The 15,182-nt window shown below is 39.0% G+C and overlaps 1 protein-coding gene across 5 annotated transcripts in view; it reads left to right on the top strand.

The window, feature by feature from the left end:
• The window catches only part of CDIN1 (CDAN1 interacting nuclease 1), a 186,888-nt gene extending 180,369 nt beyond the window's left edge, over positions 1 to 6,519 (top strand). For 4 of the 5 annotated variants that reach the window (XR_012082578.2, XM_020809828.3, XM_020809827.3 and 1 more), the window contains one exon: positions 5,649 to 6,519. Coding sequence is in view for 3 of the 5 variants with exons in the window: in XM_020809828.3 (XP_020665487.1) it covers positions 5,649 to 5,763 (115 nt within the window). In the remaining 2 variants the exon portion in view is untranslated. The remainder of the gene's footprint in view (positions 1 to 5,648) is intronic. The other variant, XM_072986315.2, reaches the window with a different exon arrangement.
• Positions 6,520 to 15,182: the final 8,663 nt, after the last annotated feature.

Raw genomic sequence — 15,182 nt, 5'->3', positions numbered from 1 at the left:
TTTTCATATTTAGGAGACATTCATACATTCTTTTAATTATTTTATCACTTGTCCCTAACAGTCGTTTATCAAATGCTGTTTATTCTTCATAAAAGCCCACTATTTTATGTTTTATATACTTGGAGTCTAGTTGTAATCTCGTCCACCAATCTAGAAAGGCTTTCTGTTCCTCTAGCTCCTCTCTAGGCTTTAACACCCTATTTTTCTTAGGCAAATCTCTATACCTCAAACATTTTGTTAAGTCCATTAAGGTTGACTAATACAGTACAGTGGTGCCTCGCATAGCGAGGTTAATCCGTTCCGGATTAACCTTCGCTATAGCGAAACATCGCTACACGGAATAAAAAAGCCATAAAAAAGCTATGGCTTTAAAACTCACCGTTAAGCGATGTTCCTCCATAGCGCCACCATTTTCGTGCCCTCGGTAAGCAAGTGCAGGGCGTGAAAATGCGGCGCGGACCTTCCGGCGGCCATTTTGGAACCGCCGATCAGCTGTTCTCCCCCGCTTCGTTATGCGATATTCGCTAAGCGAATAGCTTAGTGAATATCACAAAGCGAAAAATCGCCATAGGGGCCATCGCTGAGCAAATGCTCCAGCAATGGTCCAGAGCACCTCGTTAAGCGATTTCATCGCTCAGCGAGGCGCTCGTTAAGCGAGGCACCACTGTACATCTAATGGCGACACCCACCCGGAATTTTACTGTACATTTGCTTTTGTGTCTTATTCCAAATCTATAGCAAAGACTTTCATATCATATGATTATTGAAAACTTTATGATCTTTAGCATGTTTGTACCATAGAAAAGCATGCCGCTCAAGCTAAGACCATGTCCCTCCAGCTTAAGCAACCTCTCAATATTGAGAGTAATCCATTCCTTAATCCTTGCCAGTACACAGGCCCTATAGTAGAAAGTAAATTTTTGATAGGTTTGATTTCTGAAATATTGTTCTGATTATTGTCCACCACACCTTGCTAGTTCTGGCACAAATTTTTATTAACAAGTGCCTGCTCCCACTCTGTTCCATTTCGGCATTTACCTACTTGCCAGGATTGTTCCCACTTCTTTTATCACAGTGAGCAATGGTTCTAGCATTTTCAGTTCATGTCCTTACTAAGTTTAAATTTCTTTAAAGTCAACACAAAAGAAAGGTTAGTCACCAATTTGTTAAACTGTATTATTAATCTATAAATACATTTCTATTACCTACCCTGTAATTTGACGCCCTAAGTTGGATTCTTCACATATCACATCTTTGCATCTATTAAAAAAGTCACATTTTAAAGGGTAGTTCTTGTTTCTATCTTTGACCCCTTTTCTGCTTTCCTTTGACATAAAAGGGGGAAAAAAGGTTAAATGACATTTCAAATTAAGGCAGCAATAATTAACTACTGGTATTGTTTGTGATTTTCCGACTCTGCGAGCTAATGAGAGAGAAATTAGTGCTTAGCAGCAGGAGTTCCAGATAGTCTGTGCCAAATGCTAAATGTGCCAACAAGTTAATTTGAGTTTTAAGTACTTAACTTAAGTCGTTTTGAACAGTGAATTAGAATACGGTTTGTACTGATGTTGCACATATGCTGCTGTTGATTTAAAGAGAAATAGTTTAAAAACATTCAGTATTCTCCAAAGAAATGCCCTCTCCAGTCTGAGCAAATACTATCACTGTCCCATAAAAGCAAGAACTCTAATTGATTCACTGACCTAGATAAGACATATTGAGTAGCCAGTGTTGAGAACGAGCCTAAAAAGTGCCATTTGCTTCCATACTTTTCTTTTTCTTCTTTGATAATAAAAGGAGATGGTTAAAAAGTAACCAGTTTCTTGTTATTATTAAGTCCAGGTCATTGTAATTTATTTTGCTAGGTTTTTTTGTACTGTTAAATCACTTTAAAATTATGACAACCCTAATAGGTTTCTCATACTATGTGAAAAGTCCAAAGTGGGAATGTATAACAGAAATGAACATACAGAGAATGGGCACAACCTATGCATGCTCAACACCCAGAGTGTAGGTTATACATATATGAATGGGTTTGCAGCTGGCATAGCATATTTTTAGCTTTGCTGTACATTGGCACCAATGATTTCTAAATTATTCCAAGAAAAATAGTGAATTTGTGTGATCCCTATCAATTAATTCAGATCAGGTGACAAGTTCAAGTATATAACATATGTGTTGTGGTTTGGTTTGCTTTGCTTTGCTTTAGGTTTTTTTTTAAAAAAAAAAAAGCCAGTGTCAGATTAGGGCATAGCATTCCAAAATTAGTATTCTACCATATTACTGTTTCTTCGTTGACAATTTAAATGTTTAAATGCTTAGCTGTTATCTACTGTGTTGTAATCTATATTTTCATAGTTTATTATTTTTGTTGTATAAATTGTAAATGTGTCATTTTATGATTGCAATTTGATTTTTATTGTTTTTGTCTGTGATGTTGTAAATCACCCACCTAGATGAGTGGTATAGAAGTTGAATTAATGAAATAATAGAAACTTGCATAGCTCGCAGTATCATTGGTCTTATATGCTTTTGCATGACTGTTTATGTCATGATAACTGCACAAAACCCCCAACATCATCTTGAATCTTTATTTTATCTTTACAACACCATGATTTATGAATCTAGATTGTCATCTGATATATCCCCTGGCCGCAAAGACAGGCATTCTTCCATGTGTACTTAGTGTCGAGCTTTTATACCCTAAATAACGTCATCCATTTCTGCCAAATGGGAAGTTAGATTCATGGCCCAGCATACAGTAGGTAAGGTAAGGGTTCCCCTTGACATTTAGTCCAGTCGTGTCTGACTCTAGGGCATGGTGCTCATCCCCATTTCCAAGCCATAGAGCCAGCGTTTGTCCGTAGACAGTTTCCGTGGTCACATGGCCAGCGCGATTAGACACGGAACGCCGTTACCTTCCCACCATAATGGTACCTATTTATCTGCTTGCATTTGCATGCTTTCAAACTGCTAGGTGGGCAAGAGCTGGGACAAGCGACAGGAGCTCACTCCATCGCGTGGATTCAATCTTACGACTACTGGTCTTCTGACCTTGCAGCACAGAAGCGTCTGCAGTTTAACCTGCAAGGCCACCATGCCCCAGCATACAGTACACTACCAGAAATATCTATTTTGTTATACTTTCAGCACAATCTCAGTGACAACTCACTTAAAGTACAAATGGAAATAAGGTCATTTTGATTTCTCTGTGACATAAATTGATTAAAGACAACTATAATTTGGTCCTAGTGCCAGTGAACATTTAGAAAAAACTATTAGCACAGCTAAATACAGAACAGAAGTCTTTATATAGCACCTATTCTAAAACACCTAAAGTTTTAGAATAAAGGATGCAGTGCCTAAGCTATGCACGACTACTACTGCTAAAAACACTGTAAGGTGATAGTTATAAATCCATAAATGGCAAATTTAAACCACTGGATATGGGAAAGACATTCAACTCAGTCTAAATGGTTAAGGAAGTCCACTATCTTTTCTCCAATTTAACACCTATTGTCCTGTTACACATTGTAGAACTATTGTTCCATGGTGATGTTGGAAAGAACCTGTTTTATTTAAGACGGAGTAGTATTGCCCACACTTCTGAATATTTGTGATATCAGCTTGGACATTTAAATTACTATGGCTTCCCTGAGACATTTCAATGGTAATGAACACTAGCAAAATCCAGCTACAATGTTAGTAAGAATACAGCTGTGTGTGCAGACCATTACCTGACATTCCATTGAACCTGTACATACGGTCTCTTAACAGCTCATCCTATACTGTTGCTTTTGGCAGGTTCACTATGCTGTACAATAAATCATAGAAAGAAAGAGCTTTTTGGCCTCGTGTTGTATGGCCTGCTGTAACATTAGAATGTAGAAGGCTGTTCTGTATTTAGACATCCTTTTACTAACCTAGCATTCATAATTTATGATTTCACTGTAAAATTCTTGCAACACTACACCAAAAGTAGTCCTTCCCTTTAATTAAGTGCTCTCAGTAGGAAAAACGTGAAACTGATGTGCAAAACATATTGCTGTATGCAATGATTGATAGTGATTACTTCTTTATGAACCCAGCCTGAGGGTCTGAACTTCCTGATGGGTAAAATAGGCCATGGGCTACTTCCTGAGATTGCCTGGTGGGGAAGAGACAGTCTTAGTAAATATCCGAGGCATTCTTGAAGCAGAATATAAAAACTCTTTAGAATAAAAACTTTAGTATGGTATATTTTGCAGTTATAGCTTCCTCTGAAGAGGAGATAACATTTCAGATAACAGCAAGTGAATACTGTTTCTGCTGCTGGAAATACCTTGTAGCCCCTGCTTTAAAAAAATCAGTGACGATTTGGTGAGTCAATTGCTTCATAAGTTCTATTGATTCAGTGGTCCTACTCTAGTTGCCATTTGCTGTACTATGCAACAGGATTTCAGTCAATACTCAGATTTTTCAGTGGCCTTGGGTCCTTTTAAGGAGAAAGGCAGGGTAAAAATATTTTAAATAAATAAACAAGAAATTGTGTGACTCACTATGCAAGGCAACAGGTTTTCAGTCATCAAGTCATAAATATACAGAAAGAAAAACTATGTAGAGTTTTTACAATATAATAAGGGAATTAAATATTCCAACAAAAGATACATAGTAGTTGTTCCATGTGGTATACAGTGCTCTAGATTTCTGAATATACTAATTATGTTACCTTTCTTGTAAGGTCCTGTTAGTAACTGGTCGGTCCTGACTTCTCATGTCACTTTTCTCTGGCAAATCTCCTTACTCTGACCCGACTCTCTTCAACTGTCTTGGAGCTCTAACTAGCCATTTTGATGCCCAGGGTTTCTCAGCCTTGCAGGACACCATGATCCAACCTCACATGGTTGGTTCTGTGCTGTGCTGAGTAGGTTCATGCCCTTCAAGCAGCAAATAGGCAAGCATGTAGCCTTCCAGCAGCAACTTTCTGTCCTCCAAACCTTGGCATCCTGGGTACAACAACTCAGCCACCCTACCCTACTTTATAGCTCTGAGCTATCCTATTGACAGTCTAGAGGGCCTGTTCCTTTCATGGCCTTTCAACTTCATTCTGCCATTGCTTTATCTCGGTTTGATTCCAGACTCTTCATCTCTAGTTAAGTACAGTATTTGCAAAGTTGCCTCTGTCAAGGAGACCCAGTGGGGAATCAAACTCTCAACTTCTGGGTGCGTAGCCAGAGACCTAAACCACGGAGCTATCCAGCAGTTCTACTAAGTAATAAGTTCTATTAAATATGATGCAAAAAAATCCCAAAAAATCATTTTCACTGTTTCATTGTTACAGATTGTATAAAATAATTCTAGAAGCAGTTTCAGTGAATGCAAGGAATGCCATCCTTGCAAAATATAATTCAGCTAGAGGAAACGTTTATATTTTAACAACTCTGAAGTAATTTATTGTGAGGGATAGGTAAGAACTTTGTTTTAGTTTATCTTTTGTCTGAATTAGTCTAGATTCACTAAATTCAAATAAAAAGAAAGAAAAACTGACAGATTTGCTATTGGCCACATCCCCATATTAATACGAATTGTTTATAGCCTCACAAATTTATATACTCAAGTTTGGTTATAATTACATATTGTTCATGTATGTTCTTTTCCTTGTCATATAGGTTTGGCCCAGGACTGGTTATCTACTGGTATGGATTTATTGAGGAGCTGGATTGTCATCGCAATCGTGGTATCTTGCTCAAAGACTGTTTCCCTTCAGACATAGTTACTCTTTGAGACAGCATGGCTGAGAAATGAGAATGGAAAAAAAATTTAGAGGAAAAGGCGAATCCGGAAGCAATTTTATTCTCCTGCACTATAAACTACTGGCAACATTTGCCCTGAACTCTGGTTGAACCCTTAGTGCCTGGGATCACCCTACTACTACTTTAGACAAACACATCAAGGGTTTCTGTTTTACTTCAGTCCTCTGCTGATGTAAGCAGCCAAAAAATACAGACACAGCCCAAACATTATCAGTGTTTCTGTGTCTGTCAAACAGTTTATAGATAGCCATAATCTTTCTTCCTTCCGGATGGCTTCTCCTTGCACTTTGAACAAAAGAAGACATGTGGAGGCTGAAAGGTGTGGTTTTCATTTTTCCTCTCTGTTATGAAGTCACCTTAGAAAAATGCCTTCTCTCATATAATCTTTTTTTCTGGTAAATGTTAAAAATCAACGTAACACAAACTTGGTTAATAGTAAATCTCTGTCTATGATATTTCATATTGTGCCAAGCAAGTACACATAATACAGGGCGGGGGGGGGAAGCATGTCCTCTGGCAGAGCTTTGTTTTAACTCTGGACTTCCTGGCTTTCAAGGCATGAAGCCAGACTGTCAACACTTTTAATGTAATTTTAACTGTTGTTATATCAGCAACCTCTTTTCATTTTGTTAAAAACAAATAATCCAGATCATTGTATATTTGTTCCTGAATAAAATGTTTTGTAAGCTATATGATGAAATTAAAAGTCAGAAATGTTTGTATTATATATTGAAACTCAGTAGACTTTTCAGTGGAACATTTTTCACTCTGGGCCTCTTATCGTGGCAGAGTTGTTTATGAAGACATTTTCAGTAGCACTGTTACGAGAAGTAGAAGTTATTGAGAACCAGAGCTGCATAAGTGATAAACTACCAGAGATACAACTGCAGATCCTAATAACCATGCTTAAAAAGAGGAGAAAAGAGGTCAACTACCATTAGAAAATATGTTGTTGGAGTATTGGAGAGGGAAATGTTTCATTATAGCTCAACTATTTTCTGTGTTTGCAAGGATGACATGCCTTGCATTCATACCTCTGGATAATAGATCAAGAACATAGCTTATTGGAGGTTACCAATTCTTGGTAGTATATTTTGAACACTGAGAAACTAATGTGGCCACTGACACAAAATGGCTATTGTGGCAAAGGGGGGGGGGGGAACGTGCCTATTCACTACATGAAAGTACCTAGCACAGAAAGCAAACTCTTAAGGCTGATAGATAACTAATTTACCAAAGAACCTGAGCATGAGACAGAGATAACATCTCAATTTTACAGAACATATCCTGCTTCATGCTTCCATTCACATCCACATCTACACATGCATGTTCTCCTAGTTTCCCTCCACACCCAAGGTTCCATCACCCTTGGTGTCCCCTCCACCACTCCAGCCACCCAAAATCTTCTGACCACCATCAATCAGAGTGCAGTCTTCTCCACCTAGCAGAGCAGCACCCTTTTTTGGCTTTTGTTGGGCATATGGAAGACAAAGTACTGCCTTCCAGCCACCTGCTATCTTCCTTTCACTCCCTAAGAAGGTTTTTGGGCCTGCATCACATTGGAACATTCTGAGTATAGGAAAGGAAGATGGCAAACAGTCATGAGACCGACACACCACTTTATAGCATCTTGAAATATATATTTTTCTTGCAGAAAATTAACTGTCAGGAGGGGGCAGAGCCATCAGTTGCTATCAAGAGAGATGCCTGGTGATACCCACGAGTACTGCATTGAAAACCACAAGGTTCTAGTGATTATAAAACAACGTCACTCTTGGTCCATTATTTCATATATGACATTTCTAGTTCATCATCTGGCAATTACTTGAAAACACTGCATTGTTCTACTGCAGTTCGTGATTCTGGAAGAAAGGAAAGGAGGAAATCTAACCATCATTGCTTCTTTTCATAACCCTTTTTTTATTGATTTACAACACTGGTTCTTAACCTTTGTTACTCAGATGTTTTTGGACTGCAACTCCCAGAAGCCTTCACCATCAGCTCTGCTGGCTGGGGTTTCTGGGAGTTGCAGTTCAAAAACACCTGAGTAACCAAGGTTAAGAACCACTGATTTACAAGATTCTCATAGCTTCAGATACTTTGTCGTAGCTATATTTAGCTTCTCCCACAGTTTATAAAAACACATTTCAAAAAGTTACTATGACATTGTTCTTCAGTGTTGCCTGTTGTCCTCTTTCCTGGATAACGGATTTCTTTTGGACAGGTGGTGTGGTTTTATTGAATGAAACAGGCCTCATGCCCCATATTCATTTATAGGAAGAGAATCTCAGTCTTACTTCTTTAAGCGGTGGGTTATGTACTTGGGAAAGATAACCTAGCAGTTTTTCATGTTATTTTGTTTCTGCTTTTGAAAATTAGGCTTTCAGGAGAACGTTCCTTCAAGCAGCAGTAGCTCTTTTATTTGAAGATGCATAGATTTGTTTCTACTGGAAAAATGGCGGACATGATCTGTAATTTGTAAATTAACAGTACAAAGCAGAAGTAGCATTCAGCATATCATTGACTGGCAGGTATAAAATCTTAAAATTGGGAGAAAGGAAATGGAAATTTAGACTGTAGTAATACAAAACTGAAGATGACGGTTGTCTAAGTGGAAAAGGCTCTAAGGGTAAAACCGGATTTGCTTGGGGTGGTACAGCTGCATTCTGTTCTGAGAAACAACCTGCAACAGCAGCCTTTATAAGATGGCCCTGGTACTTCTCTATATCTCTCTCTCTCTCTTTGGAATAAATTAAATTTATTTGCACAGATGTTGAAAATCCTGCTCAAGACTCGTCTAATCTTTGTTTTGTTTGGATTTTACATTAAATTTATGCTGAAGAAAGAAAAATAAAATACGATGCTCTTATTTTTGTGTTTATACCCTTCCTTAGCATAACAGGTTGGAAGGCTATACTGGTATCTTCAATCAAAATTTTTGACTTTATATAGGCTCATTTCTAAGTGATCATTTTAAAAATAGCATAATGCATGTCATAAAGACTTGCTGTCGAACTATACTAAGTCTAGGTCTACAGGCTTGCCATCAACAACATTATTTTTCAGCTTTATTAAATTAAAATAGTACGGCTGATCTCTGCTCATTTTGCAAAATAATAATTTGTATGTATTTTTTAATATAAACATCAACTCTAAGAAAAAGACTATTCCATTTTTTACAATGCTATAGTCATTAGAACCTTAACATTACAGCCAAATCCTGTTTTATGGAGGGAATATTCTGCAGAGTGTGCTAATGAATTATGCCAAGCAAGAAAACAGAAGTGTGCATAAAACTGAATGATGTTCTCACTGGCATATATAGACTTACCAAGCATCTGCTCTTACAAACACTGTAAAAAAGCCTTTTTTCATGCCATAGATGTTGTGCACAGTGAGTCAAATACGGAGGTTCAAAGCCTTGGTTCATCAACAATAAGAAATGGACATGAGATTATTCTCAGTTATGATAGCTATCCAGACATGCCTGTTCAGATGTAAGACCCATTTGTACTATACCAGGTTTACTTCCATAAGTATTATTTTTACTAGAGTGATGCCTCGCAAGAAGAAATTAATTTGTTCGGTGAGTTATGTCGTCTGGTGAAATTTTCGTCTTGTGAGGTGCAGTTTCCCATAGGAATGCATTGAAATTAAATTAATGCATTCCTATGGGTGAAAAAAAAATAGCAGGGGACCTCTGAAAGCAGCGCTGGCTCCCCGCACCCCCGCCTCTCAGCTGTTCGGCGCTGGGTCTCAGAGGCTTCCTGGGGGTTTGCCCAGCATGGAAAAAGGCAGTCTTTTCCCGTGCCTTTTTCCATGCTGGGCAAGCCCCAGGAAGCCTCTGAAAGCAGCGCTTGCCGCAGGGGGGGCGCCCCCCATGGCCAGCGCCGCTTTCAGAGGTCCCCTGCCAGTCCTCCAATGGTGCTGGGAGGATGGGTGGGGGGCCTCTGAAAACAGGGCTGGCCGCAGGGGGGTCCCCTTGGGGCAAGCTCCGCTTTCAGAGGCTTCCTGGCCTTGCCCAGCATGGAAAAAGGCAGGGGAAAACAGCTGAGAGGCGGGGGGAGCGGGGAGCCAACACCACTTTCAGAGATCCCCCGCCAGTTTTTTTCACCCATAGGAATGCATTAATTACATTTCAATGCATTCCTATGGGAAACTGCGCCTCACAAGACAATTTTTTTTCCTCTTGCGAGTCACCAAAAAACTCCCAAGACGCTTATGTCTTGTGAGTTTTTTCATTGCGTGAGGCATTTGTCTTGTGAGGCACCACTGTATTCTGAAAAAAAAGAGGTTTGTTGTTTTAAAATCTATACATATATTCTTGATCACATACAAACTCCAGAAAATTGAATTTCCTCATTGACTTAAATGGAGGAGACAGCATGAACTTGTAGCCTGTAAGGGAAAAGTGTACAGCTTCCTTTCACCATTGCAATGAATAAAGAATAGAGATGGGCACTTCGTGTTCATTTCCCAAGGGAAACGAATACAAACCACAGCACCGCAGGTGCCACAGTGGCCCAATCCCGCCCTTCAGAACTGCTGAGCCACTTACTGGGCTCCTTCTGACGCTCAGCTCCAGCATCATCATTGTCACACAGTTGCGGAAGCGGCCTGGCCAGCCCTTTCCCACCTCCCCACACAACCAACCACTGCAGGGCAGAGGCAAGACAAGGAGTCTCCCTGCTCTGCTGATGAGTGGTTGGCTGCAGAGGGAGGTGGGTAAAGGCCAGCTGATCTGCTTCCACGATGGGCGTGACAGCAGTGGTGCTGGAGCCAAGCTCCACATGGGGCCCGGTAAGTGGCCCAGCCAGTTCTGGAGGGCAGGATTGGACAACCATGTCACCAGTGGTGCCACCGTTCATATTTGTTTCTCCTAGGAAATGAGCACAAAGTACCCATCTCTAATAAAGAAGCCCTTTTGGAAGGATTAAATTCATTTGCACTTCAGATTCTTCAACTCATTAAGAAGTCAATGGTTACAGCTCAGCCTCAAAAGATGCTTTTTAAAAAAAATAATTAGGTATAGTTATAGTTTATAGTTCCAGCCTCCTAAATTAGTTATTGTCATCTTACAGTTTTATCAACTTTGCAAGTATAACTAAAATAAATACTTCGTTTTTTAAGATCTGAATGTGAGAAGCTGCTCTCCTGTGGTGGAAAACACATTTGTGTCTTATTTCACTACAGCAAAACACAAAGCACAGCATCTGAGATACGTGATATCCCTACTCTATCTGTCAGTCATCTCACATCTCTATTGTCTATATAGTTAGTTATTGGCTACTTATATAAGCAATAATTAACTATATAATGAAGTATATAAGCAATTAAACCAATTAAGCATTTTGTAGCCATATACTACAAAAGGAATGAAGTGCACCTTACTGATTGGGGGAAAGAACTAATTATATTTAGCAAAAGAATCGGGAGGCTAAAATATAGGACAGAAGAATTCTACCAAGAAGGACAGGCTCTGTCACTGCAGCTATCTGACTTTCAAAACTTGAAACAGAAACAACGAATCAGCAAGACGTAGATAGCTGGCAAAATTCACAGAGCAATTTGAATTAATTTGCCAAACGTTTGTTATCAGGGTTCCAGCCTATCTCCACTGTTGCATTTCCACTCTTCTAATCAAGATGTGTTGTATTACGGTGGATAGAGCTTCATTGCTAAAGAACATAGTATGCTAATAATTTTTCCTGTGGTTTGAAATTTAAGTGTGGGTCAGTTTGATCCATAATTGCTGAATACATGGAGTAATCTCTCCCAAATGTAAATATTTTCATCACAGAGCCTCCTTTTCAGTGAACCTCTGAACAAGATAGTCTGCACACCTGTTCACTTAGCTTTTCACAACTATAATACAATGGCACTTGCCCTTGCCCCTGCCCCCCAAAATACTTTGATGAAGAGATGTGAACTATGGTGGCTAACCATGGGTGTCACCTGGCATCAAATCTATTTATGGGGAAACTAATACAGTTTTTGTAATAGAATTTTCTTAGGTTAAGGAAAGGTCACAAAGTTTAGAGAACCCAAATGTATTACTCAAAGCTTCCTCTCCTATGTATAGTTAAAACTACTTGAATGCTTATTATTAAGAACATGCCAGGATTCCAAAGATTAAATAAAGAAGATGCAATTATGAGCTAAATAATAAACAGAGCAGACTTGGTTCCTTCTACTTTTTTTAACTTTCCTGCCATTGTTTAATATATAACTGTTATACAAAGAGCAGCTTAGGTCAGCTACTATAAATTACACTTTTAGTACAATAGTAATCCACTAGAATTATTTGAACATTTGATCAAAGGAATTCAAAAGCCTTCTCTAAATTTTCCCATATTACAGGAAAAAGCTCATTTTGAAGTCTTAACTGTTTCAGTTTGACTCAGGAATTGTAGGTGAAATCCTGACAATGTGAAACAAATATCTTATCTTTTCTTAAACCAGGAAGACATGATGTGGGCAGATTGCTTTGGAGCCTTTCATGAACAAAACTTGTATGACATTTTTGGGTATGTACTCTCCAGCTATTGAAAAGACAGAGGGTGTTGGGACACTTCAACAGAAGTCACCTCTTGCTCAGCAAAATTTTGTGGGTTTTTTAGTTTTTTTTCCCCCCAGCCCCCTCATTGCAGCCCTAAATGCCATCCAAAAACTGGCTCCAGAGGGTTCCAGCATTATAGAGCAGGTTTCTGGGGTGCATGTGGGAGATGAAGTTTGAAAGTGTTGATTCATGATACAATAGATCTGAGGTTTCCTGGTTTGTATATTTTTGGTAGTACGTAGAAGGTGACAGGTTGAGGTTCATGCAGTGTATTAAGTAGGGTATGAAAGTTGCTATTCTGTAAGAGAAACACTACAGAATAAGAACATAGAGGGAGGTAGCAGAGATAAAATTTATAAGCATGATAGACACCCATATACTGCAAATGGATTGAAAGTAATCCTAAATTTCTTAAGTCATTGCAAAATATAATTACCAGACCCATCTTTCATTACAAGGTTCAAAGGTTAAAAACTGTTAATATTGCCTATACAGTGGTGCCTCGCATAACGATGTTAATTGGTTCCAAAAAAATCGTTAAGCGAAACAAGGGGACCAAAAACCTAATTGTTATGCGAAACATGGTCCCAAAATCGCTATGCGAAAATCGCCCATAGGGAAAATCGTTATACGAAGCACAGTCCGACTCTGAAAAAATAAACGTTAAGCGAAAAAATCGCTAAACGAAGCAATCGTTATGCGAGGCACCACTGTACTAGAACACATGGTTGCTCTGTTATCTTTATGTATAAAAAATCTTTCCCCCTTTTTTCCTTGGAGTTTTGTCTGATATCCTTTATTTCTATTACTGCTCTCACTTGTATTCACAATACCACATAACTCCGCCCTCCCCCCTCTTTTTTTAGCTTTTGCCTAGTTATCAGTTTGCTGTCTCTTGTGGGAATGTTTACAATAGAAGTAGAAAGAGTGGGTCATCCCATTGAGTCCACTGACAGAAGCAGTTGCATCAATGTATGTTTGTTTCCCTGTGGACTTTGGCCAATACTGTTGAAAAGTGGTCCAGTACAGTGAACAGAAATCTTGTGGTCAGGAAATAACATTTACACTTGAGGATGAGCTCATTGTTCCATTTGCTAAAAAAAATGCTGAATGTGGCTCAGTAGAATATGCCTCATAGGATCACACACTTCAAACCTCTCAGTGACAGATGTATATATAAATTAAGAAAGGAAAGGGTATTGGTTTTTAAATAATTAGCCAAGAAAGAAATTTGGAAAACAGACACTTAAGCATAACAATGAACAAGTATCTTCTTCCTTTATACAGATAACAGACAATAGAACTGAAGGTAGGGGATCTATTAATGATAATACATTAGCTTTCCTCGTGATATGTCCAAACTCTTTCCAGCTGTCTCCATGTATCCTCATCCTTATTTACTTATGTAATCATTTTTTAAAAAAACTAACCTTTTCTCTTTAAAAGGGACCCAAGGTGGCTTACCTCAATAATACAGTATTTAAAAGCTAAAAACAATAAGTATACAAATCTTTTAAAAGAATTATATATCAAATTTTAAAATAAATAAAATCAATATTAAAAACACATATAAAAACAAGAAGGTACTACAATCCATTTAAAAACTCTACTCAGTCACCTGGGCAGGTGCATAAAGGAAGATGCAGACATTGAGACAGGTCAGACCGAAGCTATTTAGGGTTTTATAATTTAGAACCAGCAATTTGAATTATGCCTGAAAATTTACAGCAGCCAGTGGAGCTGCTGTAACGGGGAGGTTACATGATCCTTGTAACCAGCCCCAGTTAAGCCTCGCATTACGACATTAATTCGTTCCAGCGAAATTGCTGTAGAACGAAAACGTTGTAATGCGAAAAGGAAAAACCCGTTGAAATGCATTAAAACCGGTTTAATACGTTCCAAAGGGCTGTAAACTCACTGTCCAGTGAAGATCCTCCATAGGGCGGCCATTTTCGCTGCCTGTGCAGCAAGGACTCCGTCCCAGAAAACAGCGGGGCGGCATTTTGTTTACCTGGTGGCCATTTTGAAACTGCCGATCAGCTGGAGGAAAATCATCGTTTTGCGAAGAATCGGTTCCCGAAGCAGGGAACCGATCATCGCAAACTGAAATTCCCCCATAGGAAACATCATTTTGCGATATTGCAAAAAGTTCATCGTAATGCGGTTTTGTCGTTAAACGGGCCAATTGTAAAGCGAGGCACCACTGTGTTTTGGACCTGCTGAAATTTTTGAATACTTTCCAAAGGCTGCCCCATGTACAGCATGTTATAGTAATCCAGCCAGACTGTAACTAAGGCATGTGTCACTGTAGCCAGTTCAGACCACTCCAGGAACATCCATTTTATGAATGTGGGATATTGTGCTTTTGGCATTGAATTAACCCTTTTTGTGTGAATTCACAGATGACCACTTGAAGAACCATGGTTACGGGTAAGTAACCCGTCTTTTTGTATCCATGATTTAAAGGCGCAGGAAATGGCCTGATTCTTCTGCACAATACCGTGTAGGCATTGCCAGCAGAAAAAAGGACTCCAGAGTTTACAGTATATAAATGGCAGCCTGAATGTTGACAACACCAGTGGCAGCAGTCAGGATGGTCTGTAAGATATCCTCTTGTGCTCATTAACATTCATAAAGAAACAGTAAGCAAGGGAAAAATGCCACAAACTGACACTTTTTTTTCATCAGTTAACCACGTCTCACCCAAACACCAAGCAATTGTCAGGGCTGTTTTTTGACAAGTGTGAATGGTAGTAAGCACAAAAGGGTTTCCTGTAGACTACATGTTCTCAACCTGTGCATTGTGCCCAACCAAGAGTGTAGGAAAGTGT

Source organism: Pogona vitticeps, chromosome 1, assembly GCF_051106095.1.
Source record: "Pogona vitticeps strain Pit_001003342236 chromosome 1, PviZW2.1, whole genome shotgun sequence".
NCBI classification, from domain to species: Eukaryota; Metazoa; Chordata; class Lepidosauria; order Squamata; family Agamidae; genus Pogona; species Pogona vitticeps.
The sequence above is the reverse complement of the archived record's forward strand: the minus strand, read 5'-3'. Positions and strand labels throughout refer to the sequence as shown.